Below are 27,519 nucleotides of genomic sequence, written 5' to 3'. Positions count from 1 at the left end.
TACGTTACCAATTTAATTGAAATTTTCAGAAAATTTATCTGTAAAGTCAAGGAATGTTTACATGTTATTAAAATAAATTAATATCGCAAATTATAAAAAATATATTAAATAAAATAAAAATATTTTTCGTAACTGCGAGAGTGTCCGCCATTTCATTTCCGGTAGAAATGAGCCTTTCACGAGCTTTTTAAATTATATATATATATATATATATATATATATATATATATATATATATATATATATATATTTTTTTACTTTAACCTTACAATTGAATAAAAAAACATATCATAAAACTTTAATTAAACTTGGAAATACGATTTAAAAAATAGCACGGATCAGTAAGTACACTAGCACCATTTGTTTATCTTAATTTTTTATTTTTAAAAGCTTTCCTAGCGAAGCCTGCCTAAAATAAATTTGTCTAATTCTTAATTTCTTATGTTATTGAAAAAAAAAAAAATCATCCCGGAATTTTGATAAAATTTTCCATTATGGCCCGTCTCACGTTCGTCAAAATACTTTTTTGGGTGGCCGTTCAGTTCCATAGCGACCAGCAGACTTAAAATAGCGAGGATCGGTAAGTGCACTAGCACCATTTGTTTATCTTAATTTTTTATTTTTAAAAGCTTTCCTGGCTGGCTTGTCTAATTCTTAATTTCTTATGTTATTGGGAAAAAAAAGAAGGTAAATATGAAGACTTACTCCACCCTCGAAAATTCCTTTAAAATTACCACTTTTATAGGTTTTCAGGGTCGCTGAAAACGAAAATAACGTTTATAATTAAGGCAAACGAGTAGTTTCAAGATATGAAAAAATGTTAGTTTAAAAAAGTGAAGCATCATTTTTCCATAATAATTTAACGTAAAATGATCACCCACTTTGTGGCTACGATTTTTTTTGGGGGGGGGGCTTTCTTTCTACCCTTGGAAAATCCTTTAAAATTACTTGTTTGAATTGGTTGGAGGGGCGGGGGGTGTTTTGGCGGCTGCGGCTGCCAAAACAACCCCCACACACAGAAAAATGCCCCTCTCTCAGGTGGCCAGAAAGTGGGTGCTTATTCTAAGTTAAATTTACATTGAAAAGTGATCACCCACTTTTCGAAAAGGTAATTTCTTCATATCATAAAAACTTTCTTTTTGCGATGGAAACGGTTTGCAGATTCGTTTTTAGTACACTGAAATCTACAATAAAATATTTCGTTATATACGAACATGAGACGGGCTTTAAAGTAAAATAATACCGGATTTTTGAGGCAGATTTGCCGTTTGGTTGTATAATATCCTCAAACCAGGTAATCACTAAAAGGGACTCTTAAAAGTCGTCGCCTGTATCGAGCAAAAGTTTAAAATCACTGATTATATGTCAGCCTACGTCACAGTAACATATATTGAGTGAGTTCCTAACAGTATTTTGTATAGTTTTTTAGTTTAAACTCATTTTCCCAAACTTAACGTGTTTGATACTGTCTGCCGCCATTTGTATTTTTCAACTATACCGATAAACACTGCATGTTTTTGAACTGATTAAACATTATACATTACATAAAAACACTACAATCTTATCCAGTTAGGTAGAACATTTACTTTTCTTGCCTTTGATAACATTTATTTGTTATATATTTATTTTTTGACAACTTCTTTGTATCTGTATTTAGTAATACAAACCCTTTTCATTTAATGTAACGTTTAGTCGGCTCGAAAAACAGTGTTTATCTGTGTATTTGAAAGATACAAATGGTGGCGGACACTGTTGCTTACGTTAAATTTGAGAAAGTGAGTTAAAACTAAAAAACTATACAAAATACTGTCACAAACCCACTGATTATGTCAGCCTATGTCATGGTAACATATATTCGGTGGGTTTTTGACACTATATTGTATAGTTTTTAGTTTTCAACTTACTTTCCGAAACTTAACGTATTCAACAGAGTCTGCAACCATTTCTGTTTTTCCAGCCGATTAAACATTTTACATTACATAAAAACACTAAACAATTATCCAGTTAGGAGAAACATAACTTACCTTACCTTTGCTTCCATTTATTTATTTTTGGACAACTTTTTCGAATCTGTGTATAGTAAACCCCCCCCCCCCCTCATCACTCAAATATTAATTACTAACTCACATTTTTGTATACAGAAAACAAAAAAAAAAAACATTTAGCATTTCAATATTTTTGCTACGTTCAGCTTTATCCACTGATTGTTGGTCGAGCCCAAGCCATGATTGACGATAATCCTGAGGATCAGGATCCAATTCTGCAAGAGTACCATTTTTTTTCATTTTCGCCTTTTTTTATTTACTTTTTGGAGTGGATGTGGATTGCTGTACTAAGAATATAAGAAACATGCATTTTCTCTTTTTATTAGAATTTTCCATTACACCAAATTGAGCCACAGCAATGCGTGGCAGGGTACAGCTAGTGTATATATATATATATATATATATATATTGTGACATAAACACAGAAAACCAGACAGACCCTCCCTATTATAATGACAGGCAACAACACTTCTCATCCTCTGAATACCTACAACCTAAATCCAAACGAAAATGATCCAAACGAATGACCCCAGACACAGTCTCTCTCTCTCTCTCTCTCTCTCTCTCTCTCTCTCTCTCTCTCTCTCTCTCTCTCTCAATATTTGTACCACCCCATTTCTCAAAAGTAAAAATAAGAAAATTAAGTAATTCCAACAAAAGGTCACGTGCATAAAAAACGTTCAGAAAAAGCAGTGTCATCTGTGTATATGTCAACAAATGAACTTAGAATGTGATTTGGGAGAGCATTACATTCTATACAACATCTAATCTATCCATGTGATTTTCTATATGGCATCAAATCTATGCATGGCATCAAATCTATAAGACATCTATTCTTTCCATGTGACATTCTATTCGATATTTAGTTTATTCATATCTTTTCTATCCATGTGATATTCTATAAGGTATCTAATCTATATACAGCATCATCACATTTGGCACACCGGTTCCCGTCAGATCACCAAAGTTAAGCAATGATGAGCCTGGCCAGTACCAGATGGGTGACTATTTGTGACTTTCAGGTGCTGCATGTGCTCTCTGCTTATCTCGGCATTGTTTCCAGTTGTTCTGGACTTTTCCTTGCCACTGGACTCAAGCAGTGCTGATTTAAGAGAGGTTGGGTTGGAGATTTTGCAACTCTTGCCACACAATTACACATGCAGCCACCCTTACAAGGGGTATCCTTTGTCTTTCGAGACTGAACGGAGGCATCATCATCTAATCTATCCATCTGATATTCTATATGACATTTAATCGATCAATGTGATATCCTAATCTAATTTATGTATGAAATATTCTATAAGATATTCTGTCTATGTGATATTCTATGAGACATCTAATCTATCCATTTGATATTATTAATGATATCTAATCTATCCATGTGGTATTCTATATGACATCTACTCTACCCATCTGATATCCTATGACATCTTATATATCCAGGTAATAATCTATACAACATCTAATCCATGTATGTGATATTCTATAAGACATGCATGCAATATTCTATAAGACATCTATTCTATCCATGCGATATCCATACATCTATCCATGCAATATTCTATATCACATAATCTTTCCATGTGATATTCTATATGACAGCAAGTCAAATATCTGCTGATTAAAAAAAAAAGGGTAAAAATAATATATGGAATAAATAGAAAGTTTATTATGAAGAGAAAGGTGTAGAGATTGAATGAAGAACATGTGAAATGTGAGTTTAAAGACCAAATGATGGAGCGTTCATCTATCCGACCCACTACAATAGATGTAGTAGAACAGTGGAAGATGCTGAGAGATAGATTTTTAGATGTAACATACTATAGTTATGGGTGGACAGAAAGTTCCTCAAGGCATCAGGTGACATGATGGTTCAATGAGGAAGTTGAAAAGTATATCAAAGGCAAAAGCATAGGTGCTAGTAAGAATCAGTATTTGGTATAACTGTAAGAATTGAGAAAGAAATAGTATGAGAAGCTGTAAGATGAAGAAGGGTAAGGCTGCAAGGCCCTCAGGCATTGTTGCAGAAATGTTGGAGAAATGTTGGAGGCTGTTAGGGAAACAGACAATGAGATGATCATAGACTTAAATCAAAAAAGATGTTATCCCCCACCCCACAAAAAAACTGGGAACTTAGTACAATTTTGAGTTGTTTCAAGGATTATAGGAAACACTCGATAGAGGTAATTACATGTATGATCTCTGTTTAGTAAATAGATACCCCTTGTAACGGTGGCTGCAAGTGTAATTGTGAAGCAAGGGTTGCTTAATCCTTATCCACACCTCTCCTAAGATGGCACTACTTGATTCTAGTGGTAAGGAACAATCCACGATGACTGAAAACAAAGATAAGCAGAAAACACATACAGCATCTGGTATTTTCAAATAGTCACCCATTTTACTACTGATGAGGCTCAATATTGCTAGATTTTGGTGATCTAATGGGAAACAGTGTGTCAGCGTGGTTATGCTATATATGAGATAATTACGTAGGTTTGTAATTGATGGATCAAGTCTTGAAAGTAATTAAGAGAATAACTGAGCAGCAAATAAGAAGTAATGTAAGTATATATCAAATGCAATTTGGTTTTATACTTGGGCAAAGTACCAAACAAATGCAAAGCATATTTTTGTATGAAAAAAAAACCCTGTATTTTGCCTTTGTGAACCTGAAGAAAGCTTTTGGCAGGCAAAACAAGTTACCTGGTTGGCTTTGCATAAATTAAAGGCAAGTGGAACACAAAGATATATTCAACATTGATCACATGTAAGAACTGTAAAACGATAATAACTGAAATAAAATTCGGTTCATTTATAGTCTTCCCCCACGCTTATTGAACACCTGAAAATCAATGAGGAACCCCAAACACTCTTGCTCTAATCCCTAAATTCTTTAACATTTTTATTCTTGCTTTGTAATTTCCATAATTTTAAGCTATTAATTAAAATAAAACCCCACTTTCACTTTTTATGGATTTCAAGCATGAGTGCAAACCTAACAATAATGTTGTCCCTACCTTGATCAAAATGAAATATACTTAACCAAGTAATTTGAGTAATGTATTTATAGAATATATGGTTATGTAGCTAGATCTCCATTATCGAGTTATAAATACAATAAGAAGAAGAAGACAAAGAAAACAACAACAAAAACAACAACAACAACAAGATTGTTCAAGCAATGTGTAGAATGTATAAAGTCTCTGTTGTATTAAAATTAACAAAACATTTAAAGTTAAAGTAGAAGTACATCAGAATTCTGAATTCGTTGCTTTTCATTTGTGTCTTGTTTACAGAATTCTGTATTGATCGTCTGGAAGAGATATTGTATGTATTTAGTACTTGTCTATGGATAATAGATGATTTACTTGTTAATTCGTTTTAACGAATATTAAAGAAAGTAAAGGTCTGGAAGTGAATGTTACCAAGGCGAAAGTGATGATCAGTCGTTGTAGTTTTGTTGTAGTTTTGTTGTAGTTTTGTTGTAGTTCCCAAAAAGAATAATGTTCCCCTTCTCAGTTTTTGTAAAGAAATGAGATTCAATTGTTTTGTGGTACCTGTAAGGATTGGGTACACAAGAAATGCAGTGGAATTACCGAGAGGTTGTCAAAGAGTTTTATTACCTGACTGATAGCACTTTAGAATAAGGCAGAGCAGGTGCTACTGTAATTTCAAGTTAAGAGTAGATGAACTAAGTTTATGAAATTTTGGTCATTACTAACCAACAAAGCATTACCACTGTCGTCCAAGAAAAAAGTATATCAGGCATACATAATCAGTGTGATGATGTAGGGACGTGAAATGTGATGGAAATGATATGAGAATGATACAATGGATGTGTAATCTGAATTTTAAAGACAACCTTTGTTCTGAGATGTGTGCAAATAAGTAGACTTTGATGGTATGGCCACATTGAAAGAATGGATGAGAGTTCTTGGGTTAATATAAATAAATAATATAATAAATATAGAATACCTGGTTGAGATCACAGGGGAAGGGAAACATGCAAAGAAATGATAAAAATGGACCTGATGAAAAGAGAAATATAGAGCTGATCAGGAATAGGTTACTTTGGAAATCAATTTCTTAAAGTCATCCAAATTGTAAATGTTGCAAATATGTATGATGGATGTTTAATCGAATGCTCTGTTGCTCATATTAAAGTTGCATCTATGTGTCTCATGCAGCACAATTCTCCTGAATTGAACAGCCTGTGATCCGATACATTAGGATGAGGTTCTCCATTAAATGTTCAAAGAATATTCTCCTCCTCCTCCTCCTCCTCCTTCTGCCAAACGTGCAGATATGAATATATATGAATTTGCTAGGTGCAAAGCAACATTGTTCTCCTTTAAATTGTTGCAATTTGATTTTCTGATAGTGTGTATGTTTCAAAAGTTTCTTATTTATAATGATTCAAATAGTAAATACATGTCTACTTAACTACATATGAATATGAAAACCGAAATAAGTAAACTTTTATTGATTTTATAATCGGAAACAATAGTTGTTTATGTTAAAGTCATAATAAATGTTTGACATTTCTCCCATCTTCCAATTCAGCATATTTAGTTAGGGGGCTTCCTCAAAGGAGTCACTTATCATCAGAAGAAATTAAATGTTCAGATGACCTCAATTCCCCTATACTATAGGCTCTGAGGTTACCTAAAGGTTCATGTTTATCATTATACCAAGTCTATCTATTTACCTAATCTACAAGCTCGCATTGAAAAAGAAATGTATACCATTACAACAGATGGATTATCCAAGGATGTTCAGAATCTAAACGTGCTGACTTAGTTTTAAAGGAACAGAAAAAAACTGTCAGCATTTTTTATGATTTTAGTTGAGCAATTATCTTCGACGAGACATGTGGCTAATCTTGTATTTATTAATTCAATCATTACAAATAGATTTTTTATATTTTATTTAAAAATTTCCAAGTATTTTCCATGGATAATAATCAACATTTACATTAGTTCAAACCGGATGTCAATATTATTAGGTAGTTCTCTCTAATGCTGACAAGTTTCATTTTTGTAAATGCAATTCAGTTCAATTGTTTATACATAATCCATGCTATCCGTTGCAACTGTTAAAAAAAAAAAAGAAATTAAAGTCTACGTGCATATGTTTCTTTGATAGAGAAAAATATGTGCAACCAACCCAAATTTCATGACATTTTTTTCTTTCTTCAAATGTGAATTTTTGTCTTTATTTTTAGATCTTTGTCTGTTGATGTTTTATTTACATTTCTAACTCTTCTGTCAGGAGAATGAACACATTGAAATTTTTCTTTTCAAAATATACACTAAGAAAATAAAAACGAAATTATTTTTCTTCCCTGAAATATTATTATTCATGTTAAAATGCAAAAATATTTTTTTATTGTTTTACTAATATTCTGTAATATATTGAAGAACATATTTTTTATCAATTAATATAGAAGGAAATACGTCTTTATATGAGAAAGGTAAGTCAATATCTATCTATACTCCTATAAATTCGTTTTTCTTTTGTGTGTATTGATATTCATATTAAAAACCCTCTTTTCTATTTATTTAATGTATTTATTTGCTTCCCCACCAAAGCAAATTAGGTACAAGGCCGTTTTTAGTGTGGGATAAAAACCAGCTCCCCTAAAAGTAGGAAAAAAGCGGGCACTCTGGTTACCAAAGATAATAATTATCCCAGTATAGAGGGTTCTCCTCCATTAACTGGTACAAATTATCTCAAGTGCAGCATCTGCAGAACAGATGGTATTTATTTGCTCCCCCACTGAGCAAATTAGGCACAAGGCCGTTTTTAATGTGAGGTAAAAACCAGCTCCCCTAAAAGTAGGCAAAAAGGGGGCACTCTGGTTACCAAAATTAATAATTGTCCCAGTATAGAGGGTTTTTATTTAAATGCTGCCCACATCAGCATTATGTGGCACAAGGCCGGAAAGTGGGAACCCCGCAGGCTCCCCTAAAGGAGGGGCACTCCTGCAATTTTAAAAATTGCCTGAGTAACCCCGTCGGCATTCCCCGGTCGGGGCGCCTCAGGCAGCAAGCAATAAACTTGCCCCACCGGAAAGCCCGGTGGCAAGGCCTGGGAGGGTGGACCTCCTAGGTATTACCCAGGCGGTTCCCAGTATAGAGGGTTTCCCCTCCATTGACTGGTACAAATTATCTCAAGTGCAGCATCTGCAGAACAGATGGTATTTATTTGCTCCCCCACTGAGCAAATTAGGCACAAGGCCGTTTTTAATGTGAGGTAAAAACCAGCTCCCCTAAAAGTAGGCAAAAAGGGGGCACTCTGGTTACCAAAAATAATAATTGTCCCAGTATAGAGGGTTTCCCCTCCATTGACTGGTACAAATTATCTTAAGTGCAGCATCTGCCGGAACAGATACTACACTTTGATCCGGCCCGAAGCCAAGAACAACAGAAAAAAGGCAAGCCTCTTTTCTATTTATTTAAAAAGAAAATACAATTTTCTTATATATGGATAATGGAATTGAATTCGTCTGCAAAAGATGTAGCTAATTTGCATATTCTTTTAAACATTCATTTTAATTAATTCCCTAGTAGTTTTTTCGCTTTTATTATGGGATGATCATCTAGAGTTAACTATTACATGTAATTATATTCATGCAGATATTCTACATGATTTATACTTGCATAATATTTGCGTAAAATCTTTACAGTAAACAAAAAATTGTTTCCGTATATATTTATGCATACGTATATATTTTTGTTTAATCTATTAGTCTATCTATCTATCTATATATCTTGTAAAAGTGAACGTGTCTGTGTGTCTGTCTGTGTATCTGAGTGTCTGTCTGTCTGTGTACATTTTCCTATGCAATAATTCTGTCAATTTTTAGTCTACAGACTCGAAATTTGATATACAGGGTACTGAGATTTGGGAAAATCGATGTGATCGGTTTTCGGCCAGAAATTTGACTGTTAAGGAGTCAAAGTTCAACGATTTGACCTTTGAGAACTCTACCAAATTCCTCCAACAATTTTGGGTCTAAACACGTTAAATTTTAGATATAGTTTCTTTGGACATGGATCTAACTTAATAAATTGATTTAAGCCCAAAACAATAAATTTTAAGGGGTCATAATAAGGGTAAAAGTTAAAAAAATTGACTGTTTTTTTTGTTTGTTTTTTTTTGCTCAGCATACACCTCCAAACACCCGGGCAACACCGGCCTGTAATTCTAGTAACGTATAAAGTTGTATTAGTTATGTCAGCGATTGTTAAACAATGCGAAGGGCCATAATTTTTGTTAGTCATAATCAGAGTTATGTCACTTGTTATATTCATCTAATTTAGGTTTATAGTATAAACATGTACATCTAAATGAAGTACATATATCTATATATCTATAAAAGTGAAAGTGTCTGTCTGTCTGTGTACATTTCCCTACACAATAACTCCGTCAACTTTCAGTCTACAGACTCGAAATTTGATATACAGGGTACTGAGATTTGGGAAAATATTTGTAATCCGTTTTCGGCCAGAAATTTGGCTGTTAAAGGGGTCAAAGTTCAACGATTTGATCTTTAAGAACTCTACCAAACTCCTCCGACAATTTTGGGTCTAAACACGTGAAATTTTAGATATAGTTTCATTGGACATGGATCTAACTTAATAACTTAATTTTAAGGGGTCATAATAGAGGTCAAAGTTAAAAACAATTGACCTCTGCAGTCTCTACCAAATTACTAAAGATAATTTCTGGTCTAAACATTTGAAATTTTACATAAAGGGTATTCAGAGATAGGGCTAGCTTTTTAATCGGCTTGGGTCGAAAATTTTTAGTTACCAATATATAAATGTATGTATGTATGTTTGCATGTCTGCCTAAAACTTTCGACAAAGGTGACAGATTTTACCAAGATCAGTATCGTTTTAAAGTCCTAGCTTTCAGACGACAAATATCGAAAAATTGGCTAAAAACATTAATATCTTCACCTTCAACTGAGACCTTTTCTACAGTGGGGGTCGATTTTTTTCGCTGATATTTTTGAAAGTCATCCTCTCCTTTCAATTGTCTAGCCTTAATTTTAAAAAATGTCACTTCCGGTTTGGTGGTGGTCGTAACAGCATAGATGTCAGGTTTTTTTCCCCATTCTTTCCCTCCTTCACAGTACGGGTTCAAGCCTGCCTTCCTACTACCACTTTTTTTTTTTTTGCTCAACAGACACATCCAAACACTCGGGCAACGCTGGGCTGAAATGCTAGTCTATCTATCTTCTATCTATATCTATCTATACTCCTATAAATTCGTTTCTCTTTTGTGTTTATTGATATTCATATTAAAAACCCTCTTTTCTATTTATTAAAAAGAAAATACAATTTTCTTATACATGGGTTGTGGAATTGCATTCACTAGCAAAAGATCTAGCTAATTTGCATATTCTTTTAAACATACATTTTAATTAATTCCGTATTAGTTGCTTCGGTTTTCTAATGGGATAATCATCTTTAGTTTACTATTACGTGTAATTATATTCATGCAGATATTCTACATGATGTATACTTGCATTAATATTTACGTAAAAAGTTTATATTAAACACAAAATTGTTTCCATATATATTTATGTATACATATATATTTTTGTTTAACAAATTTTGCCTACTAAACTCCTCCTAGAGTTTTATGTCTACAGACATGAAACTTCATATATAAGGTATGTGAATCCATGCAAAACTTCATATTTGGGTTTTAGCCCGGAAAAATCGGTGCAAAAGTGTGAAAATTAAAAAAAATGAAATTTGCCAGGTGAAGGTCGAACGTACTGAGATTTGGGAAAATCTTTGTAATCTGTTTTCGGCCAGAAATTTGACTGTTAAGGGGTCAAAGTTCAACGATTTAACATTTGAAAACTCTACCAAACTCCTCCGACAATATTGGGTCTAAACACATGAAATTTTAGAGATAGGTTCCTGGGACATGGATCTAACTTAATAACTCGATTTGAGCCCAAAACAATAAATGTTAAGAGGTCATAATAGGGGTCAAATCTTAAAAAATTGACCGTTTTTTGTTTGTTTTTTTTTTGCTTAACATACACCTCCAAACACCCGGGCAACACCAGGCTGAAATGCTAATATATCTATAAAAGTGAAAGTGTCTGTGTGTGTGTGTGTGTGTGTGTGTGTGTGTGTGTGTGTGTGTGTGTGTGTGTGTGTGTGTGTACATTTCCCTACGCAATAACTCTGTCAATTTTTAGTCTACTCGAAATTTGATATACAGGGTACTGAGATTTGGGAAGATCTATGTGATCGGTTTTCAGACAGAAATTTAGCTATTTAGGGGTCAAAGTTCGATAATTTGAACTTTGAGAACTCTACCAAACTCCTCCGACAATTTTGGGTCTAAACACTAGAAATTTTAGATATAGGTTCCTTGGACATGGATCTAACTTAATAACTGGATTTGAGCCTAAAACAATAAATTTTAAGGCGTCATAATAGGGGTCAAATTTTCAAAAATTGACCGTTTTTTTTTTTTGCTCAGCATACACCTCCAAACACCTCGGCAATGCCGGGCACCCATGCTAGTATATCTATAAAAGTGAATCTGTCTGTGTGTCTGTGTGTGTGTCTGTCTGCATACATTTCCCTACGCAATAATTCTTTCAATTTTAAGTCTACAGACTCGAAATTTTTATATACAGGGTACTGAGATTTGGGAAAATCGATGTGATCGGTTTTCGGCCAGAAATTTGCCTGTTAAAGGGTCAAAGTTCAACGATTTGACCTTTGAGAACTCTACAAACACTTCCGACAATTTTGTGTCTAAATACTTTAAATTTTAGATATAGGTTCCTTGGACATGGATCTAATTTAATAACTCGATTTAAGCTCAAAACAATAAATTTTGCAGGGTCATAATAGGGGTTAAAGTTAAAAAAACTGATTGCTTTTTTTTTCTTTTTTTTTTTGCTCAACATACACCTCCAAATACCCGGGCAACGCCGGGAACCCATGCTAGTATATCTATAAAAGCGAAATTGTCTGTGTGTCGGCCTGGATGTGTACATTTCTCTATCAAGTTACTCTGTCAATTTTCTGTCTACGGACTCTAGATTTGACATAAGGGGTATTGAGATTTGGGAAAACCTTTTTAATTGGGTTGTGGCCAGAAATTTAGTTGTTAAGAGGTCAAAATTCAACGATTTGACCTTTGAAAACTCTACCAAACTCCTTTGCCAATTTTGGGTCTAAACACTTGAAATTTTAGATGTAGATTCCTTGGACATGGATCAAACTTTTTAATTTGATTTGAGCCCAAAACAATAAATGTTAAGGAGTCGAAATTGGGGTCAACGTTTTAAAAAAATTGATTTCTCAGCCAATTTTTGATCTAAACATTTGAAATTTTACATAAAGTGTATTCAGACGTAAGGCAAGCTTTTTAATCAAAGTTCAAAAGATTTGACCTTTGCTGTCTCTAGCAAACTATTCAGCAATATTTAGGTCTAAACATTTGAAATTTTACATGAAGGGTATTCAGACATGCAGCAAGCTTTTTAATTAGTTTTTTGGGCGAAAATTAGCTGCCAAGATGTCAAAGTTGAAAGAGTTGACCTTTGCAGACTCTACGAAAATCCTCCGCCAATTTTGGGTCTAAGCACTTGAAATTTTAGATGTAGGTTACCTGGACATGAGTCAAACTTTTATATACCGGTGGTCGGGTTTCAATCCTGGCTTGAGGTAGTTGCCTGTCTAGCCGCACTGATGAGCTGTGAAAGAGCGAAACAGTACTGTATGTGGATGTGGATGTGAAACAGTACTGTATGTGGCTCCTTATCTTGAGTTGAGCATATTGAGAAGTGATACATGAATTACCATTAGCATATAAAGCGATGCTCTTTGTGTAAACAAATTGAGCTTATTGAGGTATTTCGGACGATGTCAAAACATCGTTAATTCACGACTCGCACAGCAGCTGCCGATTAGCATAATTGTTAGGAGCCTTGACTGTTGTACAGGCGGTCAGGTTTCAATCCTGGCTTGAGGTAGTTGCCTGTCTAGCTGCACTGATAAGCTGCGAAACAGCGAAACAGTACTGTATGTGGATGACTATATATGTATATATATATATATATATATATATATATATATATATATATATATATATATACATATGCACATAAAGTTATGAACAGTACATAGGGCCCGAGCAAAGCTGGGCTGAAATGCTAGTAACTCTATAAATTTATGAGTTTATTGCTGCAGTGGACAACTTACTTGGTTGCTAATCACACTTGGATATAACGGGCTGTTTGAATTTTTAATCCCAGCATAGCTAAACGTATTACCACACTGATGAATTTTAGAAAGATGAACCACAGCTGTGTGTGTGTGTGTGTGTGTGTGTGTGTGTGTGTGTGTGTGTGTGTGTGTGTGTGTGTATAAAAAATCAATACAAAAAATATATAAATGCTTATATCTTTTCTGTATTTATTTCCTATTTGTTGATGTGTAGGAATTATTTCCTATTTGTTGATGTGTAGGAATATAAAAAGTCTTTCGAAAAAAAACTCACTTGTTCGCCTCTCAACTTAATACATTGAGGGAAATAATTTGGATAGCAAAATAAAACATTAACACTAATTGTAAATCAAAGAACATTATTATTTGGATAAATATTTTGTTTTACTAAATTCATTTATTTACAAAACAAGAAATAAAAATGTAAAATCAGTTCAATCTTTTTTACCTTTAAGTAAAACAATTGAGTTTGAGAAGGAGAATGTAGTGATACTGACAATTAAGTATGGCGGATGAGCATAAGAATAGCAAAGAGCCTATATAATGCTCTCTCTCTCTCTCTCTCTCTCTCTCTCTCTCTCTCTCTCTCTCTCTCTCCAAGTTAGAGAAGGCTTGACAACAGTAATCTTGAAAATTAAATAATAAGAAGTAGAAGACCTACTAGAGTCAAAAAAACATTTATGTTTTAGGGAGATGTACTGACACTTGTAATTCAATATATCTAATTTGCATAGTAGTATTCTCTGTTGAGAAACCTTTCACAAAAAAAACTTTCAACGTGTATCCACTTTAAGGTTCTGCCCAGAACTCCTAAGGAATTAAATGATGAACTCAAGAGGAAAGATTCTTATGAAATACCCATTGGCATATGCACCTCACCATGCACTTTGTGAGTGCACAATTTAGTTGCTTGAAACAAAAATCTGCCATTAAAAAAATAAATGATCGATGAATTCAGAAAGCAGATATTGTTGGAAAACACATTCCACATTCTGATATAAGCATAATTTTTTAATGGATTTTTATAATTGTGTCGCGCTTACAGGGACATGCAAGGGGATGGGGAACTAGGGTGCCGAAGGACCTGTCCCTTTTACTCCTGTGTTAAAAATGACCTTTTCAGAGGAATGTATTATAGGCCCATGCCCCACAGTGGTGTTCATTACTATATTTTTGCCGTTTTTTTTTTTTTTCACTTGAGCACCTGCCCTGAAAAAGTTGTCTACACGTCACTGCTAGCTTATTCATTTTAAAAAGTGAAGGTGGTTCAGTGGTCAACGACATGGACTGTGTGAATCCAGTTTGCTCCACAAAAATCATTTTCACTTAGGATGGTGGCACCTTCACATGGTCCCTCCCATAAGTACATAATATCTTTCTCGAAAGAATTCTGACTAAAAAAAAAAACAATACTAACAATAGAATCTTTGAATTCATATGATACTAAAAAATCACTTTCCTTTTTTTATGCATTAAAAGTTTAACAAGAGAGTTTCAAAAAGAAGTTTGATTTGAACTTTATCAAAGTTTGTTGAATATCTGAATGTTAGAAATGTGGAGAAAATACTTACTCCAGACGAATAGGATCTTTTATGATTTGATTGACGATTGATATCCACTGCTTCCCTTAAATCATCATTTGTGTCATGCAATTTTTTGTTAGCATCACTGACAAGCAAAAATATCAATATTAGCAACAAACAAGATAACTGACAAAATCGATACAATATAGCAAAAATTAAAAATAAAACAATAGCAAATCACATGAAAAATTAATAATTTGTAAATATTTACATGTATTTATGCAAATATTTAATTCAGAATAATTTTTATAACATAACAATTGAATATATTCAAGTCAAAAGCAAATACAAAATATTATGAAACATTTACAACTGTAAACAGCATCAATTATTTTAACTTTTTCAAGGTGATACTAGATATATATTAATAACATTGTGTGATTATATCTATGTGAATGTTTCTCGTCTTTGCATGACTTCTAATTTTTATTTACTATAAATCGATTATTTAAAAAATAATTTGACCAAATTTGGAAATATAGCTTGATTTTAATCGTTGTAAGAGGGCATAAAAGCGGTGCAAAACTAGTTTTTGTGAAAGTAATTTTACTTGCATTTAGGCAGATAGTTTTTAGTTGTATATGATCAAAATGTATATCTTATGAATATGAAAAGAACATTTTATCCAGGTGAATATGAGATAAAAGTTAATTCCTTCTTAATAAATTGTAAAACTGCATAGAACCACCCCTCATCTCCCTTTTTGAATTGTCATGCAATTCTATGAATCTCTTCAAATTCACAAGAAAACACTTATCACAAGTAGAGGATTGATAAATTCTGAGAAGAAGGACAAGAAAAAGTACATTCGAGATGAAGGAAGATTACTTTAAAAATGGGTGAAACTGTGTCGGTTGCTATGTTTCAGAATTTTTTTTAATGATCATTGACAATTTATATTATTTATATTATTCCGACTACTATACTCAACGCTTTGGCCGATGTAACTTCCAAACTTCTTAGGTGCATCTTTTTGAATGTGAAAATCTTTACATTGAACTCAAGAACTTGTACAGAATTTCGAACTATACTCTTTATTTAATATATGCAATTAAACTGTTCTCGTTCTATCCGCCATAACTGAGTTAGAAATGTTAATGTTGTTATTCTTAGTTAATCTTAAGAAGATTGTGAGAAAATACTTAGAAAAAAAGTGAAAAATAGTCTTAATGGAAGTGCCATAGCAAATTTGTGGTGTTTGTTGGAAATGACTTTGTTAATTTGTTATAAAAATTGAAACAATGTGGATAGAATATGTTGTCTAGTGAGTATCGTGGAAACAGGTTTCAATAAAAGTGACATAAAAAAATGAGGTAAGAAAGAAGAGAGGGTGGTTTGGCTCTTTTTGGTTCTCTAATTAGAATATTTTAATAACGGCTGATTAATAAGTATAGTTTACAATAACCAAGTCAAGGAGATATAAAATCAATACATCTGTGAACCATAAAACGAGTGTTGTTGTTTTCTTAATGAAATTTTTGTTGCAAATTAACACACGTTCTTAATTAAAAATGGTGGTTCTATAAGAGACATATAAGGCTAGGTGAGGAACAGTTGTTGTGTGTGGTTAGATTTGCATTCATAAGTTTAATTAACCCAAAGACCAGCCTTTGTCTCAATCTTATTATTACATAAGAATTTATCTCAACACCATTTTTTTTTTTGCCAGACCATCTGATTTCACTGTAATAATAATTCATTAACACTTCTAGTCTATTAATTATATCGTTACCATGTCTATCAGCCACCAAAAATTACTAGGAACTTAAACGAGTATAAATTAAACATGGAGAAATAAAATTGAATCAATATATGATAATATTATGGCTGCCACTTGGATTTGCTTCTGAAGCCATAAGCTTGGATTTGCCTGTGAAACCATGACAAACATTAAATTTTAGTAAAATAAGAAATAATCTCAAAATAAAAGGACACTACCACCAGCAGGTACAGTGTGAACAAACAAATTCATGGTGTGCTATATACAATAAATAGAAATTTCAGCCATGAGTTGCTGGAAAATCGGTGTTGCCTCCATATTTGTATTTGTACACTTACATATTTGATCTTACAAGTAACAATCAAATGTTGGATATTTTGGCACTGTGTGTGACAAATCAGTTTTTTACACCTGCATTATCAAGTGAACCAAAACATCATTTGAGTGGAAATTATTATTATTGGATATCTTATTGTCTAGACCATGAGTACCAAAGATCATTTTGACATAAGTATGTATCTGTGGAACAATAATACCAAAAAGTTATTTGGATGAAAAATTAGAAGTTGTATTCAAAAGGATGATGACACACTGAAATATAAAAATATAACAATATGTCTTTATTCTTGATATGGTTGGTTGGTTGGTTGGTTGGTTGGTTGGTTGGTGTTAGGAGAGAGATGTACACACAGAAATTTGATAGATTGATTGTTCTTGACCCAATGGTTAACCTACAACAATATCCTTTTTGGTTGTTATTGTATAAGCATTTATGACCACCTGAAACGTCCCTTTGGGATGGTATTGTCCTGTAAACGCACCCTAAGAGCGTTTTATTCTGTCCTCGTGACTCACCAGACTAACTTTGATTACACCCACATAAATTTTTGCCGAAATTGAGCCTTCGAACATCATACTTTTAACTTTTTTTTCTGACAATTCCAAGTTTGTTTCTTTTATACTCAGATGTCTGTTAGGTTTTTAATTTTTATTCAAATAACCTTTTGGTACATTTGATAATCATTATTGCTCTACAGGTACATGCTTATGTAAAAACGATCTTCGGTACTTGTGGCCTAAATATTAAGATGTCAGGTGCAAATTTTTATTCAAATGATCTTTTGGTACATTTGATAATGCAGGAGCAAAAAAAATATATATATTTCTCGGCACACATGACCAAAATATCGAAGAAAAAATTAAAATATCTTTGGAAATAAAAGGAAATCAACAAAGTCTTTTAAAACTTAACGACCAATTTCACCTTTTTTATCCATGCATATATTTACGAGAAAGACGCAGTCTCACTCTTTCAGATTCCATCATACCTAAATTACTTATGCAAAATAATCTATTTTGTGCATTTTCTATCTTCTCTCTCCCTCTCTCTTCCTCTTACTCTTTCTCTCCCAATTTTCCTTTTCTTTGTCTCTTCTTTCTTATAATTCAGAACTTCCCCAAACCAATTCAGTGTGTCTTTATAGGGTCTTCATATTTTTGTCATGGTAGTTTCTTTCATAAGTTCAAGTCCATGTTATTTTCAATATTAAAAACCATAATATTTCTCTTTCTCTCTCTCTCTCTCTCTCTCTCTCTCTCTCTTTCTAACTCTCTCTCTCTCTCTTTATATATATATATATTAGTCATCACAGACTGTTTCGTCATATCACAGCCTTTCAGTGCAGTTAACAAGCTGTGATCAAAACCTGAACATCTGAATGTGAAACAGTTGGTGCTTCTACCAACATAAGCATCATTTGACTGCTGCTGAGAGGAAACGAAATTACAATGATAAATATTGTCGAATGCTGAAAGCTTCATTTGTTTACACAAAGATTATTGCATTATATTCTAATGGCAGCTGGCGATTTCGCTTACCAAAAGCTTAACTCAATAAGGGAAGGATATTTAATTATCCTGAGGTAGACTATTTTGTTGTTTCACAATTCTTTAGTGTGTTTAAACACAAGCAACTTCCTTAAACCGGGATATACTAGCTGTACCTACATGACATTTCCTGGGATGCTGTGAAATTATTTTTGTTTGTTTGCATATGTTTTAAAACATATACAGAAAAACAACATAAATGTATAGTCTTTAATTTAAAATATAAGTCATTACTCTTGCTGATTTGGATTTTTCGATCATAATAAAAAATTTTTTGATATTAGCAATTGTTCAACATTAGTAGAGTAGGAAGGATGGGGGAGGATTTCATAGTCACATGCCTGTGTTTCTGATTTGGCAACATGCCCACTGTCGACCTGAGCATTGTCTTTGCTGATCTTACCCCCTTTCTCTTAATTTTGATAACTTCTCTTACTTTCCTAACACAAGTGAAGCATAATAAAGTCTTGTAATTGTGGTACCCTTTGCCATGAAATCTGTCATCACTAATTTGTACTGATCTTGTAAGCATGACCTTGCCAGTAGATGTCTGCACTGTTGCTTTCTTTGGAAGTGATGAATTCAAGTGTTTACACTGCATTGAATGGGCTTAGATCTCTGGATCAACGTGATAGGCCCAAGTTTTATCCTGTGTAATCAGTTTTTTTTAAAAACATTGACTCATCCTCTTGGCACATCTTTAGCTTCATCTTTAAGCACTCCACATGTTCTCACTTTTGGAAAGGTATCAACAACCTGGCAGACACTTTATTCATTTGCAAAGGGTCAAGAATAATAGTTTCCACAGATTCTCTATTAATCGTGAACTCTTGAGCTAATTGGTGAATACACATGCATCAATCTTTCAAAATGGTAGCCTTGACTGACAGATGCCTAATCAATGACAGAAGGGTGGGTGGAACCAAGTCTGCGAACTTATTCCACAGATTTCTGGCCATGTTTGAATGCCAGTGTTTTACAAGGTAATATGGTGGGCTATTATTACTATACGTTTCTTTTATTTCATCAAAATCTCCTGTGGTGTGCGTCCTTTTAAATAAAAAAAAAACTGGATCACTGCGCAACACTCAACAGGCTTCATTTCACATCTGACTCAGTTTAAACACCTGTAAATCAGAAACGACAATTAGTTCAGAGTTGTGATTTGCCACATAACTTATAGAGATATAAATCATTGTACATAAAAAAATGAACCAGTCATGTGATGTTTTTCCTCTTAGATAAGAACACCTGAAGTGAAAAGTTGTTATTCAGTTTCGTTTTTTATTTTCCTAAACTCAACGTGATACGAGAATAAATTAATTCCAAGAATATTTACTTATCCATTCCTATTATATCACTTCTTTATCTACACAGAAAACATGAAACAAATACATAAATAAACTATCACATTCAATTCAATACACATGTATATCTCTTCATTTGCAGTTCATATTAAAGAATTTCTTTAATATGAACTGCAAACAAAGAGATATACGTGTATTGAATTGAATTTTTTTTTTTATTCAATTTTCACCCCAAACAAGGCACAGTGCCACTTTGAAGTAGGGGGTTACTATCGGGGACATAAGTTGCAGGGAGCCGAGCAGCGAGATATCTGTTCACATTACTCTTGAACTTCTGCATGTCAGTACAGTTGGGAATATAAAATCCCAGAAGGGAGTTCCAAAGTCTAGCAGTTCTGGGGAAGAAACTATTGCTTTCTTACACCTAGGGATCTCTACTGTGTAGGGGTGGGATTTAGCTGCTTGTCAGGTTTGCCAGGGGTATTTAAGTCAAGTGCTTGTAGTTCATCAGAGCATTCACCATTAAAATACTTGTAGAACAGACAGAGGGATGCAACATTTCATCAATGGGACAGAGGCTGAAGCTTAGATGACAGTTCAAGACCTATCAGGTTGGCGACTCTCTTTTAAACCTTGTCTAAGAGGGAGAGACTAGTAGTAGATGCATCAGCCCAAATGTGACAATACTCCATACACGGGCGAATGGTGGCCTTATAGAGGTACAGGATACTTTTAGGCGTAAGTAGCTTTCTAGCATAGTAGAGAGAGCCCACCTTCTTTGCAGCAGCTTTGGCAATGCTCTCAATGTATCTATTCCAGTTCGTTCCCTGTAAACGTTAGGCTGAGGAGTTTAAAGGTAGTACTTTTGGGCAATGTGTTCTTGGTCTTTGCTATTGGTGGTAGAGAAGGTTTCTTGTAATTATTGAAGGAAACAAACTTAGTCTCGGCAGCATTGAATGTGACCATCCATTTTTGTCTCCATTCCACTACAGATTGGAGGTTTGCCATTTCCTTAGGTATGTGTTAATTTTTCCCCCTCATGCTTATTATAGAGCATGGTGTCATCAGCAAATATACACATCTCAGAGACAATATTATAAGGGAGGTCATTTATGAATATTAGGAATAATAGAGGTTCAAACATAGTCCCCTGAGGTACTCCCGCATTTATATCATATTGTTTAGATGTACGACCGTCAAGGACAACCTAGATTCTTAACTTACTTAAGAAGGATTTAATTATATTAAGTATTCGTCCAGTAATACTGTATGATCTGATTTTCCTAAGAAGACCATCGTGCCATACCCTGTCAAAAGCCTTAGATATATCTAGGACTATCGCTCTACCCTCCCTTGCTTTGTCCAGTGAATGGTATATACGTTCAGAGATTACAGTTAGGATATCTGCTGTGGAACGGGCTTGTTGGTCGATCAGAAGTTTAGCAGCTAGAAGTTTAATAATGTAATAGACTAAAGCTTGATTAATTATGGACTCAAATATTTTGGCGAAAAGTGGGAGGAGGCTAATAGGGCGATAATTTAATGGATCAGTTCTTTTGCCAGAATTCTTGAAAATTGGTACCACAGAAGCAGTTTTCCAGCAGTTAGAAAAGCAAGATGCATTTGTTGTAAAGTTTGGAGAGAACTGGAGCAACCTTAGCAGAGCATTTTTTTTAATAGCACAGCCGGGATGAGATCAGGTCCACATGCTTTTGAGTTGTCTAGGATTTTTATGATGTGATAAGGGGTGATTTTCAGATCATCTAGTGTGGCGCCTGTCCGCAAAGGAAAGTCAAGGAGGGAGTAGTTTTCTGGGTCCAATGTGGAGTTTGAGGCAAACCGACTGGTAAGCATGTTAGCCTTCTCGGTTGCTATGCAAACAATCTTATGATTGTTTGATAGTGGGGGAATTGTTGATTGCCCTTTATTTACTACACTGTTGTAGATTTTCCAAAAATCAAGGGTTCCTAATTTCTGTGCTTCAATGCGTTTTCTAGTTGTTTCAGTGTATTCTCTCTTAGCTGTCACCATTTCTCTCTTACAATTACTTCTAGCTTCTATAAACTTCTGTCTGTTTGAACTGGACTTATGTTGGTTAAATCTGCGTTTCTCTCTCTCTCTCTCTCTCTCTCTCTCTCTCTCTCTCTCTCTCTCTCTCTCTCTCTCTCTCTCTCTCTCTCTTTCGTAATAATAATACACCGTTTGCATTCATCTAAAGTAGGAAAATGGCTGTCTGTTACTTTATGCAACATGGAATCTGTACAACGATGATAAAAATGCATTTTATTTCATCACATTAAAGACTTTTCATTGTATCAGATCTTAACATAGATGAGCAAATCTAATAATTATGACTGACAGGTCAAAATTTCAATTGATAAAACTGCTTCATGATTTTTCACACCAAAGTTCACAAGTAATAAATCAAGTTTTACTCACTGCAATAAATGTAACTGCCTTGTTAAATTGTCCTGTTCTTTGATAAAATCCATTACAGTGTCTTTTTCCCTGAAACGGAAATAAGTAATGACATATTATAGAAATAAATGAAAATCTGATAAAATATTTAGAATAGCTAAAAAAAGATGTTTTTATATGTTTTCAATGAATAGAATTTTTTTCAAATTTATTAAATTCATTTAATTTCAGGGTTGAAAACATTGAAAATTATGGCTGAATTGAAGATTGACTTCAATATTTACAAAAATGAATTTCTGAATATTTTTGTTGTATTTGGAAAAAATCATAGATTTTTAATAGATTGCTGAAAAAAAAAATATGAATGTACAATTGGAAGTGAAATATTGGAATGAATGATGAATGATTGGAAATAAACCAAATTTTTTTTTTTTTTCAGATTAAACTTCCTAATTTCTTAAACTCAACATTTAAAACAGGTTAACGACCAACTGACGCCTCAAGACAAAATGCAATTCTTTATCCAACAAGATGGTGTTACATGCCACACGTCTCACATCACTGACACAAGTTCATGGTATGTATGAACAATAAGCAAAAGGTTATGGCCATCACATTCCCCGAACTTGTCATCATGTGATTTTTATCTTTGGAGGACATTAAAACAAAAAGTTTATGCAAATAATCCTCACAATGTAGACCAACTAAAGGAGAACATTACTAACGCTATCAGGAAAATCACCAGAGAAGATCTACAGGAAGTATCTGCAAACTTTGTTAAACATGCCCAGAAATGCATAGATGTCAACGGGGAGTACTTCCAGCATATTTTATAACGTTACAAGTAATTTAAATAACGTTACAGGTAATTTAAATAATATTACCGGTAATTTAAACAATGTTACAGGTAATTTAAATAATGTTACAGGTAATTTAAACAATGTTAAAAGTAATTTAAACAATGTTACAGGTAATTTAAACAATGTTGCAGGCAATTTAAACAATGTTACAGGTAATTTAAATAATGTTACAGGTAATTTAAACAATGTTACAGGTAATTTAAACAATGGTACAGGTAATTTAAACAATATTACAGGTAATTTAAATAATAAAAGAATGTTCCCCCCTCTCTACTATATTCTGGGCTAATTTTAAGTGGGCCACCCTGTATAAGATGTCAAACACAAACTGCAAGAAAAAAATTATTTTTATAAAACATTTCAAGCAAATACATTGAATTTATTTATTTTTACTTTTAGTTTATGGACAACAAATGAAACCAAAAAAAGAAATATGTCAGGTGAGATGATAAAATATCGGATCAAGTAAAGATTTTAAAAAACCCAGTAGCAGAAGACAAAGATAGACGCACATTTCAATTGACATGCTTACAACCAACCAATGGCAATGTCAGGGTCGAACAACCGGTGTCAATTGAAATGTACGCCTATCTTTGCGGTCTGCTACCGGGGTATCTAATCTTTACTTGATCCGAAATATCAAACTTAATTATTAAAACAATAAAAATGAAAAAAGAACAATTTTTTAAAATTTTTTATGTAAACAAATTACTTGCTGCTACATAAAATGTCTTCACTTTTCTCATTGATTATACCGTATTTGATATTTAAATTGATTTTAACATATTTGGTATTTGAATTGATTATAAAGCATTTGATATTTTAATTGATTATAATGTATTCGATTTTGTAATTGGTTATAGCGCATTTGATATCTTAACTGATTATAAAATAAATAACTGATTATAACATAATTAACTGATTATAACATAATTAACTGATTATAATATAATTAACTGATTATAATATAAATAACTGATTATAACATAACTGATTATAATATAATTAACTGATTATAACATAATTAACTGATTATAACATAATTAACTGATTATAATATAATTAACTGATTATAATATAAATAACTGATTATAACATAACTGATTATAATATAATTAACTGATTATAACATAATTAACTGATTATAACATAATTAACTGATTATAATATAATTAACTGATTATAATATAAATAACTGATTATAACATAACTGATTATAATATAATTAACTGATCATAACATAATTAACTGATTATAACATAATTAACTGATTATAACATAATTTTAATTGATTCTTTAAAAATTACATCAAATCCTTCTTGTTCTTTTGAAACACCGAATTTTTAAACTGATATCGAAATTCTTCAAATCCATAAAAAATGAAAACAAAGATGAAATCAGCTTACATTTCCAATTCATGACATTTGTCGGTGTATTCCTGGCGAAGTGTGGCTAATTCACTTCGGATGATTGCTAAGTTCGTCTGTGAATCAGTCACATCACTTTTCAGCTGTCGATTCTCCTGTAATAATTCATCCACCTTAAGACGTAAAGATGCCATTTGATCTTCGTAATTCCGTTCTCGCATTATAATATTTTCCTAATAACAACAAAGCAAATGCTATTTTAGAAAACATTAACATTACAAATATTTCAAAACAAATCATGATAGGATAAAGGCATTATATTTAATTTTCTGGGGTGGAGCGGAGTAATATGTTATGACAATTTCAGTCGAACACACAAAATGCTGAAACAAAATTTTGTCACATTAGTTTTTTTTAAAATATTGCTGATATAAATAAATTATGTAGCAGAGAAGGAAATAAATGTTTGTAATATGTCTTTTTTACAAATTGAAAAAATAACATTTTTTAGCGCGGGGGGGGGGGGGGGGCCAAGACAGATAATTATATGCCAGTAGGGGGGCAAATTTTACGACCGCCCCGGATGGCAAAAACTCATGCTACGTCACTGCCTCACCCCAATTAATAATACAAAAAATGCTGCTGTTACATAATTCATTTCAGATTAATTTTTACGTACGTATTATTATTCAAATTAATGAAAATAAATGGTTAAATTAAATTTAAATTTGAAAAAAGGGGAATTGTGTAAACATTAATCTGAAGGGAATTATGTAAACATTAGTTCAATGAAAATAAATATTTTGAGGGCTTTTTGGAATTTCAAAGGTTTTAACAGGTTGTCATATGCCAGCAGGAGGCGGAAGGTGGCAAAACAGGTAATCATATGCCAGTAGGCCAGGGAGGGGGGTAATTATATGCCAGCAAATTTTCCGACCACACCGGGCAACAAAGACTGATACTACGCCATTATATATATATATACATATATATAAACATATATATATGGTCATCTACATACAGTATTGTTTCCCTATTTCACAGCTCATCAGTGCAGTTAGACAGGCAACTACTTTAAGCCAGGATCGAAACCTGACCACCCAAATGGCAGTCAAGGCTTCTCACCATTACACTATACGGCTGCTGTGTGGGTAATAAATTTAACGATGTTTTAGTTTTTACATCATCCAAATGCCTTCACTCGATTTGTTTACACAAAGAGTGTCAGTTTATACGCGAATAGCAGTTTGTATATCATTTCCCGAAATGCTCAACCCAAGATAGGGAGCATTATACATACATATATATATTATATCTTCTATAATATAAAGCTGAACATCTGTGTGTGTGTGTGTGTCTGGTCACGAATAGGCTCCTATGTCGTTGACTATTATAGAAAACTGATTACATATAATGATAGAAGATGTATCGAGACAAAGGAATGGGTATGTTTGATCTGGCATAATGATGATTCATTAAAATTGTGGGGTCTGCGTACGCACCTGGTCCAGAAAGCATGGAAATAAAAAATTTAAAAATTAAAAAAAACGTTTACAAGTGTTTTTGATATAGATGTATGTTATGGCGAGATGAGCAATTCACCGCCGGAACTTTTTATCGAAAGAATGTTATCACCGGTTACCGGTTGTGAGAGCCTTCCCTGGGCGGGAACACTTAAAAACGTAACATGCTGTCTCTGTAAATATTTCTCAATAAACTTCTCTATTTCTTTATTACTTCAGAACCTCTTTATTCATTTATTTCCCTGGTGGAATACCTTTCTTGAATATCCTTTTATTACGGCCACCGACCGCAGGATATATCAATGTACATAATAATACTTTGATAAGTATGTTTTCACTTAAATAGGGATGGTATACTAAAATTGTGGGGTCTGCGTTTGCGCCTGGCCTCCATAGAATGGAAATAGGCACAAACTTTAATAAAGACTTTCTATATCTATCTGCGTAAGTATACTTTGATAATTATGTTTCAGTTTGAAGAAATATGGTATAATAAAATCATGGGATGTTCATTCGCACCTGACCTCCATTGAATAGAAATCTGTCACAAAGTTTAACAAGGTTTTTTTAATATAGATCCACAGAATATTGTGATAAGTGTTTCAGTGTGAACAGGTATGGTTATAATAAATTATGGGGTTTATCTATTTTATTTTTACTTTCATCATATTTGCTTTGGTTTTGATACCCCCAAATTCGAAGCTATCTCTTTACAACCCTTCCTTTTCATGACCTATAATACTTTCATAAATCAGAGTCCATTTTTTGTAGGCTGTTTTTGAACCCAGTCAACGATGGGTACTTTTGCTAGTATATATATATTCTGAATAATTAATGAGAGTAGTAGGTAAGTGTACCATTTCAGCTATTGGATGAACACGAATTTATCGTGTCAGCCATTTTGTTTTTAAAAGGCATAAGTTATAACTTCTGATAAACTGTTTGAACATGACTCATGCTGTTACTATTCATTTCTATTAATTTCAAGAAAATATTTTTTAATTCATTGTTGTATTTTGCTGCTTTTCAATGAAAAGAAAAACTGATTTTAAGAAAATTACTTTCAGTCCAAAAAATAAATATTAGTCAAATTAAATATAATACTGGAAAAATCTGCTGTTTTTTCTTTTTATTACGTAATATTAATATTTTCCTTTCTAATTTTTTTTAATCAAATTTGATATAAAAAATGATTACACACCTGTTCTAAATGTTTGTAACTTTCTCGAGTTTGTAACAACTCGTGTTCTAAACTCTTTCGCATTTCTGTTTTCTCCATTTCATATTTCAGTTGTTCCTGAAAAAAAAAAAAGATTATAATGCTCAAATTTCTGGTGAAACTAAATTGGTGGAATATTAATGTTAGTAATATTTTATTTGTTCCATGATCTGAATATTCTATTTATGAAATTATAATTAAACTAGAGATTAGCCATATAACTTCAAATTCTACTTTCCTGTATTCGTATTGAAATAATCGTTTATAAACCTTTCATATGAAAAGTTTATAAACAATTATTGCAATATGAGATC

At 32.9% G+C, this 27,519-nt stretch overlaps 1 protein-coding gene across 2 annotated transcripts in view; it reads right to left on the bottom strand.

The window, feature by feature from the left end:
* Positions 1 to 27,519, bottom strand: part of LOC145249652 (ras and EF-hand domain-containing protein homolog) — a 193,485-nt gene that overhangs the window by 48,972 nt on the left and 116,994 nt on the right. For both annotated transcript variants that reach the window (XM_080111420.1, XM_080111421.1), the window contains exons 5-8: positions 27,188 to 27,283; positions 24,503 to 24,696; positions 22,258 to 22,326; positions 14,893 to 14,989 (exon numbers count right to left, since the gene is read on the bottom strand). In XM_080111420.1, coding sequence (XP_079967546.1) covers positions 14,893 to 14,989; positions 22,258 to 22,326; positions 24,503 to 24,696; positions 27,188 to 27,283 — 456 coding nt within the window. The remainder of the gene's footprint in view (positions 1 to 14,892; positions 14,990 to 22,257; positions 22,327 to 24,502; positions 24,697 to 27,187; positions 27,284 to 27,519) is intronic.

The sequence above is a fragment of the Euprymna scolopes genome, chromosome 28 (genome assembly GCF_053919585.1).
Source record: "Euprymna scolopes isolate OS-2025 chromosome 28, ASM5391958v1, whole genome shotgun sequence".
Classification (NCBI taxonomy): Eukaryota; Metazoa; Mollusca; class Cephalopoda; order Sepiida; family Sepiolidae; genus Euprymna; species Euprymna scolopes.
Note: the sequence above shows the minus strand (reverse complement) of the source record. Positions and strands in the feature narration are given on the sequence as shown.